Genomic DNA, 9,065 nt, shown 5'->3' on the forward strand with positions numbered 1-9,065 from the left:
TTTGAAAAATGTGTCATGTTCAAAATGATACAATAGAAAAGAAGTATAGGCAGCTATGTTAAGACCTGTATTACTTGGTTAAGACTTTGACATTCATAAGTAATGCACCTATAACATTAATGCCAGTTAAGGTTTTATGTCACACAGTCCTGGTTTCGTGTCCCGCTTTGGCTTTGCATCCTTCTGCCTTCGCAGCTTTTTATAATGAATAAGGCAGATCTAACTCAATGGTAGGTATTTATGGCAATTCAGTATGTAGTCTTTTATGAATACTTAGTTTTTATCAATAACTAGTAATAACTGAAACTACAGTATTTGTTTCAAGCAACTTCATATATAATTATTTTCTGTCTAGCTGCATTCAAAATTGTGAAGAGTTGGCTTGGTCCAGAGGCAGTAAACATGTTGAAGTTCACAAATAAGAATGATGTCCAGATCTACATCAATGCAGAGTATTTACCCCCTCATATGGGTGGAACTGTAAGTATATTGGAAGTTCAAAATACTTTGTAAATGCAATTTTTTTAATCCAATTTATTTCTTGTGTGCATATAATATGCATTTATATTATATAGGGACTTACCTAATTCATGAGGACTGCCCCTATTTCTCTCCCCGCCACAATTTCATGGTACAAGCACAGCACCAGTCGCCACTTTTTTGCAGCGGAGCATGGCAGGACCTTTTGTGCCTGTGGCCCTGGGGCCTCCGCAGCCTAGTGGGTGGGACCCAGTGCAGCAGGGCAGAGTGGAACTCGGTGGAGAAGCTTGTTACTGCTGCTAGGAGATCCATGCCACCATGGGAAGGTGCCCCCTGCCTGCCCAGCAGCAGCAGGGTTGGTAGGGCAGCGTTGTGCCCTTCACTGCTACTAGGTGGGCAGGGAGCTCCTTACCATGGTAGCATGGAGCTCTCAGCAGTGTAAACTAGCTTCCCTACCCGGGTCCAGCTGTGCCCTGCTATGCCAGGTCCCACCTGTTGGACTGCAGAGGCCCCAGAAGGAGAGCAGCAGGGCAGGAGGGCCCAAGCCTGCAACAGAAAGCCCCCTCCACCCTGCTCACAAATCTGGGGGACACGTGCCACCCATGACTCCCCTGATAGTGTGTGCAATGGTGGGGAGCCAGCAGACTGCTTGTCCTACCCCACCCCCAGGACAAGCAGTCTGCATCCCTATCCCACTCCATGCCTGGGCCCTGTGGCTAGGCATTCCAGGCCCTAAGCCCCATGCACTGCTCCAGCTGAGCAGCACTCCCAGCCCTGCCCAACTCCCTATGGGGGCCTCAATTCCTCCACTCACCACCACCAGACTTACCTGCTGGGAGCTGCTCTCCAGACTTCCTGGCGGCCATATGCATGTGTGAGCATGCACATGCATATGGCGCCTCCTGTCTGTCCACCCTCCCCCCCTTTTTCCCCAGCTCCTCGCAGGTTGGAACTCTGCCGGCCTGTGAGGGGAAACTCACTGTTTCCTGCATTTTTCTTCTTTAAAATGAGAAAATCCAGATTTTACTGCTTTTTTTCTGTGGCAAACGAAAAATGCAGATCCCTGCCAATTGTATACATGCACTGCCATGGAACCAGCCACCATTTTGTAGGTATAATTATAAGTAGATATACTGTGACAAGATGAGAGTACATTTGATGCTAGTAAGTCACAAATTTAATTGTTTAATAATAAAGTTAACATTCAGTAGCCTTAACTAATTTCTAAATCTTTCTATATTAAGAGTAAAAAAGATTTCATAGCTGTTTTTAGTAACTTGATGACTTATTTCAGTGGAACGTAAGATAATTTTCATCCTTTTTGAAAGGAAAACCTTATTGAATTCTGATGTCTGTATATTTTTGATGTTATCCCCCATAAATGGAGGAAAGGAAAGTTTTATATAGGGTTTGCCCCACTGAAGTATAAAGACTGGCCAGTGTCTTTGCCTTGTTTGGACCAGGAAAGACAATTCCGTCCTTTTCAGTTTTATTGCCCCTCTGCCAAGATGTCTGAAGACACAGGAGCTCAAGAAGGCTAATTCAGAAGGATGTTAAGAGTCTAGCTGTTTGTATTGCATTCAAGTACTGCATTATTAGTAGAAGGACATTTGGCATCAGCCTCCAGTCCCTTCCCCCCTCCACTCCCCTTTCTTTCTTCCACCTAACCCAAGTACGTTTGTGCTCAGGGTTTCCAAGTGACCATGCCGACCTGTCTGCTCCACAGATTCTCCTAAGGTACATCCAAATAGTTGATTATAAAGCAGCGCATACTTTATTTCAACCACTTGAGGAATAGCTTTGCCCAGCGGAACCTATTCTCTATGGTTATTCCACTGAGTTTTATTATTTAGAAGCTCTCACCAGTTCAACATTCACCAATTCAGATGTCTTCAGTGTATGTGAGGTCTTGATATTTAGATTGCTATACTGACCTAGCTTTCTTATTAAAAATATCCTCTGTAATCAGTGGATGATGTGTGTTGTATGGGCTAAAAGTTGGCGTTAAAGTAGCTTAATACATATAAATGCAGTATTAGTTCTTTAAACATTAATAGACAAGCCATTTTTATTTTACAAGTCAAATCATGGACTTAACTGCCTGTAGGATTTTCTTTGAAGCCAAAACAGTTACAGAAGTACAAAGAGTGTCTGAAAATCCAATTATTTTTTGTTGTTGAAGTTGGCTCTGTAATATAAAAGCATCTGAAACGATTCAAACCAAATATGACTCAGTGTTTTTCTTCACCTTAGGCTAATCCTTTAAATGCCTAGTTTCAAAACAGAACAAATTCTATAGCTCATTTGAGTATGTAAACCATGCCACTAGCTATAGTTTAGTAGCTTTAATTAGATGATTGTCATATTTTATTATGATAGTGGACAAAGCCCACAATAGTTAGTAAATCATCTTTTTGCATAAAGGTCCCCTGTAACACAAAATATATAAATAAAATATGTGAAGATAATGGATGAAAGAAAAGATTAACTCTTAAGATATATACTTCTTTAGAGTCGTGAAATTGCGTTTCCTTCCAATTGGTATACTTGTCTATTAAATCAAATTGTATTATAGGATACTTTCAAGTTTAGCTACCCTCCACTGGTTGATGATGACTTTCAAACTCCTTTGTGTGAAAATGGGCCCATTGCTAGTGAAGATGAAAATGAGAATAAAGAGGAGATGGAAGCAGACAGCAAGGAGACTACTGATTCCAATGAAGAACAAAGCCTTAATCCAAAAAAGGTATCTGTTAAGTCCAAAGGCTAAGAAAAAAACACTACATGAAAGGTTTGACAAGGGGTATTTATTCTGGTCAGTTTCTACAGAATTTGTTGAAAGGATTGAGTTTAACTTTAGAAAAAGAGCAGACTAGGGAAAATCATATATCTCTTTAATGTATAAAAGGCTGTTATATGGAGGAAGTTACAAACAGCTCTTTATGCTTGCTCGGGACAGGAAAAAAAGTAATAGATTTAAATTCCAACGAGGTGGATCTGTTAAATACTAGAAAAAAATAGAATGGAATTCAGAATTAGTGGGATAGACTGCCTCACTAGGGTTTTTTGTTTATTTAATGGACTCTAAATCACTATTGACAGGCAGCGGCCTATATACACATCAGGGGTGTCAGACTCATCTTATACCCTCGGCTAAATCCATACCACAGATTTCCTTGCAGGCCTGATTTAGCTCGGGGCATGGGGTGGTTCCAGCCTAAGGCTTTGGTGGCTTCAACTCCAGCTCTGACTTATGGTATGCAGCAGCTCTGGCTCCAGCACCATAGCATTACTCAAATGTCAGTATAGGGTACATGGTGGCACCTCCAGGATAGGGCCAGCGATCAACAAGATAGGGCTGTGGCAGTTGTGGTGACAAAGCAGCTGGAGGGCAGCCATGCCTGTATCAGCTTTTGATTATCCTCATGCCACTGACTTGCCATTTACACCAAGTCCCCTGAATTCAGCAGGCCACTCCCTCCAGGCCTCTGGCTATGTCCCCCAATTTCTGGAGACCCACTGGGGACCTGTGAGCTGGGATAGCTGATCCTGCTTTTAGGCAAGGGGTGGATTTAGGTGACTTTTAAGGTTCCTTTTATCCTAAGCTGAAGGCCGGAAGATGGAACATGAGCCACCAATGCAATGCCATGGCTGGCAAAGCAAACAAGACTCGGGAAGTCCTCGTTCCACTTTACTTGGCCTCGGTGAGACCACAGCTGGAATACTGTGTCCAGTTACATGCTCTGCAGTTCAGAAAAGATGGGGAGAAGCTTGAGAGAGTCCAGAGGAGAGCCATGTGAATGATTGGAGGACAAGAGAGCAGGCTTTATGAGGAGAGGCTGAGAGACATGGCACTCTTCAGCCTGGAGAAGCATAGGCTCAGGGGTGACTTGGTGGCAGCCTATAAGTACATAAGAGGTGTGCACCAGGAACTGAGAGAACATCTGTTCATCAGGGCACCCCATGGGAAGACTAAGCTCAACAATCACAAACTCTTGGAAGACTGCTTTAGACTGGACATAAGGAAAAACTTCTTTACTGCCTGAGTCCCCAGGGCCTGGAATAGACTCTTCCCACCCCACCCCACCCCACCCAGAGATGGTGCAGGCACCTACTATGGATTCCTTAAGAAACACTTGGATGCCTATCTTGCTGGGATCATTTGACCCCTGCTGACTGCCTGCCCTTTGGACAGGGGCTGGACCCGATGATCTTGTGAGGTCCTTTCCAGCCCTAATGTCCAGGAAATCTATAATTTTCTGTTAGGATATCTTTGCAGCTTTTAGTGAAAAACATGAGAATGATTTGCATTTATTTTATTTTTCAGTTCTGCTTCTTAAAGTTAAATATTGAACAGTTGATTTTTATGAACAGATTAAAATGTACAAAAAATTATTTAGTATTTCTGTACATAATATTCAGTGTCAGTCTTAACATTTAAAATGGAAAAAAGTGAATATACCCAAAAAGTGTGTTTTAAATTTTAATCTTTCCTCAAGTAGCTAATGCATTATTTAATAATATATCTCATTTTCTCAAAAGATGTTTTAATCACGAGAAAGTAGACAAAATGTAAGACTAACACTAGCATCTGGAGAGGTTGAGAGAGAAGAGTATGTTAGCCATTTTATTGATTGATTGCACAAATTCAGTTAACTTTTATATGGATCCAAAGGCAATGAAGGAAATGATTTGTGTAGAGGTAGCCTTAAAACCTATGCACAGCTTATTAAAATAGATCAAGATCTAGTTTTACTTAAATTTGTATTCCACTGTACAGTGGTGGTAGTCTATAGGAAATACTTTCCCTACAGCAAGGTTGGTCAACCCTCGGCTCATGGTCCAAATCCACCCTGCCGAGCCATGGCATCCAGCCTTTGGGGCTTCCCAAGGTTTGGGAAGTTTGACACCAGTGGAGCAGTGGCAATTTAATACTGCCACCTATCCCTGCTGCTGAAATTGCAAGAATTTGCAAGATCATGAGGCCAGGTCAGGCCAGGCCACACCTCTCCCTACCTCTCCCTGCTCAGCATTCAACTGGATTGGGGCTAGGCCACCTTCCTTCCCTCACCAGCCACAACGGGGCCAAAAGGGGCCCCAGACACTGTCCATCTGGCCCATGGGTTAAAAAGATTGAGCATCACTGCCCTAGACAATTACTGAAACTGCTATTGTAGTCCAGAATTTGGAATTCCCTACTAATATCATAATTTCTGCTTCACAATATGAATTTTAGAACTTGTATCCTTTAAGCGTAATAATCTTAATATTATTCTTTATTATTCTTTAGTCTATAAATATTCGTTATTTTAAGCTTTTATTTTTACAACTTGGACTGCCAGAGAAATAAAATTAGATTCATAGAGTTTAGTACCAGAAGGAACTATTAGAACATTTGGTCTAACTAAATAACTGCGTTGCGTGAGCCATTAAATTTCACCTTCTTACCCTATATTGGGCCCAGTAACTTGTGCTTGATTAAACCAATATTTCCTCAATTTCTCATGAACTATCGGCTATAATTAAAAAAAAAAAAATTAATTACATAAAAAGGACAGTGCCAGCTGTGGACTGCTTTGCCTTGGCTTAGTGCAGCAGAGTTTGGGAACTATTGGATTAAAGCATATCTTGTATTTGGCTGAAGCATAACTTCTAGAATGTCATCCCATCTTAATATGAAGGCATAAAGATACAGAGGCTCTGCCATTTTCTTTGTAGTTGATTATAAACAAGAACCACTCTTAACAGTGATGTTTTCATGTAACACCTAATCTAAATTTTGTCTAGCTTCAGCTTCTTACCATTGGATTTTGTTATGCCTCCACAAAACTAGCCAGTCCTCTGGGAGCTGTTATTTCCTTCAGGTGGAGGTACTGGCTCACTATAATCAAGGTACCTCTCCGTCTTCTGGATTACCTATGGAAGATTAATTCTTTAAGTTCTAAACTCTTGACTTGCTTAAAAGCATTTTCCTCTCGTCTTTGACTTACGTTTGTTGCATTTCTTCTTTGCACCCTCTCCCATTTTTCTGCATCTTTTTTAAATTATAGCCAAAGTTATGCATTTCATTGTTGGTGTCACCAGTGTCACAGAGATGAAACACCTTCCTATTTCTAGTTAGCATCTCGGTTCATGTATCTAAAAATTACATTACTTGTTTTGCTACAGCATGATATTGTTTTTGGCCATTATGACTCACAAGTCTGTTTCGGAATATCGGTTTTCCAAGAGAAAGTTAGGAATTGGTAGCATTTCTTGTTCCTATATGAGTGTGTCAAGTCTCTGCACTGTAAACTCTGATCTTGTGAGTCTCCATGACCCGGCGCAGGGCTCTCTTACTCACCTGCTATGTCTTGCTGGAAAATTACTTCAAGGAGGAGTTCAGTGGGGTATTGTCCTGCCCAGGACAGGTAGTACTCCCGCATCCAGTGTAGTCAACCTTGGGGCTCCGCCTTCCCTACACCCCTTCAACTCGCCAGCCGTGTAGTAGAGATTGTGCCATCAGTTGTCACCTCCTCAGGCCTCTGGACCAGCCCTTTGAGGCTTGGCCATACGTTGTATTTCTCCCAGGCTTATTCAGTATCTTTTTCACCGCCAAATGTCCATGTGACAATGCAGGTTTTCCCCGGTCACTGTGTTGGTGCTGATAGCAAAAGGGTAATGATCAAAATACTAAAGAAAGCAACTTAAATTCAGTCCTGGCCAGGTCTGACCTCCTGATCGGTCATTGAGGCTGGAGTCTGGCAGTATTCTCCCAGCAGCCATCCTCAGCTCCACTGCCTCACCTTTGAATATGGCGAGTCCTCAAACTGGAAACAAAATGAACAAAAGTAAAAAATAAAAAATAAAAAAATAAAAGTAGCCTGTTCAGAGCAGCCTTGCCAACTGGGTGCTCCAGCTTCTAGGTGCTGACTCCGCTTCAGCTTCTTCAGGGCTCGGCTGGCCCGTGATTGTCCTCGAGTTGCAGCTTCCCAGGCAACACTGCTCCCAGAGTGCTCCAGCCCTCTTTGTCCCTTGCCAGGCCTTTTAAACTTCCTGCGGTGGCACCAGAGGCTAACGTCATCAGCCTGGCACCACCAAACTTGATTGACATGCTTTAAGAGTCGACACAGCATCAGCTCATGCAGCTCCTGACCCCTCCCTGGCTCTCTCCCCAGTAAGTATCCTGAGGCTCCCGGGCTTCCCTGACCTGGTCCTGGGGTGCCTGGCTATGACCACGGGGTCTCCAGCTCTAGTGCGTGGCTCCAGCTGCCACAGAGTGTATTTTCATGTGCCTGGATTAAAAAGGAGTTTTTTTCATTGGGACCACAAATGTACATAGACTGCTTTGAATGAATGTAATTATTTACCACATTTATCAATATTATTGTGATCTGCACTTCTATCAGCTTTAGCTTTTATATTTACATCCAGATCATTGATTAAAATATTAAATAGTATCAGGCCTAGTATTGGACCCTGTAAAACAGTTAGAAAAATCCCATAATCAATTACAGTTCTTTATTATTTATTATTGTTTTGCAGTTGCTGCGTAATTGAGGCCAATAGTGTATAAACTAGAATCTTCCTTGGTGTCTGTATTTTTCATGTTTGAAAGTTTATAAAGACCTGTCCAAGTTGTTAAACATCTGGTATCTTTTTTAAAACATATTAAAAAGAAGTCTTGCCAGTGTATTTGATGCAGAAACATCTGCCTGACACTAATATATAGACAGATATATAGTTGATGACTGATAATATTATTTGCCCTTTATTTTTTCCTTAGATAAGTTTTGTAGAACAAATTTCCAAGCCAGAAGAAAATGACAAAACAGATTCCAAAGCAAAAAATGCAAAGAAAGCATTAACCACTTTTAAAGGACCTTTATTGCACATCAGGTAATAACATTCAATATTGCCTTTGTTCATTTTGTTAATTCTTTTCATCTTCTGTATAGGTCCTAGAATTTTTTATAAAACCACAAGAACTGAAATCAAGAATTACATTAATATTAGTCAATTCAAACGTGTCTTTTAGAAAAGCTTCTGGTTTTATTCTTTTGTTATAAAATCATTTGTTTTTGGATAAATTATTTGGTTGAGTTGTTTGCCCTGAAAACATGTTAAAAAGAAAATTATTTTATTTTAAATTAGTCCTGCAGAAGAGCTGTATTTTGGATCCAAAGAAACTGGAGAGAAGAAATGCCTGATCATTCTGACAAATGTGACTAAAAATATAGTGGCATTTAAGGTAAATAATTCATTGTTTTGCCTTACTAAACATACTTCTCTAGAAAGTGAAAATTTGCCAAAGTAAAATCTGTTGCATATCAAACCCACCCCAAAAAAGAGCTGGGCTGTCCAACTTGACAGCCCATGGATTGCATGTAGTTCACAAGGTGTTAAATTGCAGCTACCTGGCTGCCACTTCTCCCTATTGCTCCAGCTGCAACATAGTGCAGCTCACAGTGCTAGGGGAGCTCACAGCTGGGGCTATACAGCATGGTGCAGTAATGGAGCTTGTGGCTGGGCATGTGGTGCAATGGGGTGACGGGGTATATGCTGCAACTGTTAAAATTTACATGGGCTGTGAGAGTATTGAAAAT

At 41.4% G+C, this 9,065-nt stretch overlaps 1 protein-coding gene across 1 annotated transcript in view; it reads left to right on the plus strand.

Moving 5' to 3' along the window:
• MOSPD2 (motile sperm domain containing 2) overlaps nt 1–9,065 on the plus strand; it is a 57,823-nt gene that overhangs the window by 35,668 nt on the left and 13,090 nt on the right. Inside the window, exons 8-11 of the mRNA XM_019524684.1 lie at nt 356–480; nt 3,056–3,226; nt 8,246–8,358; nt 8,614–8,710. Of these exons, the coding sequence (XP_019380229.1) occupies nt 356–480; nt 3,056–3,226; nt 8,246–8,358; nt 8,614–8,710 (506 nt within the window). The remainder of the gene's footprint in view (nt 1–355; nt 481–3,055; nt 3,227–8,245; nt 8,359–8,613; nt 8,711–9,065) is intronic.

This window comes from Gavialis gangeticus, unplaced genomic scaffold (genome assembly GCF_001723915.1).
Source record: "Gavialis gangeticus isolate Ggan-Ray unplaced genomic scaffold, GavGan_comp1, whole genome shotgun sequence".
Lineage (NCBI taxonomy): Eukaryota > Metazoa > Chordata > Crocodylia > Gavialidae > Gavialis > Gavialis gangeticus.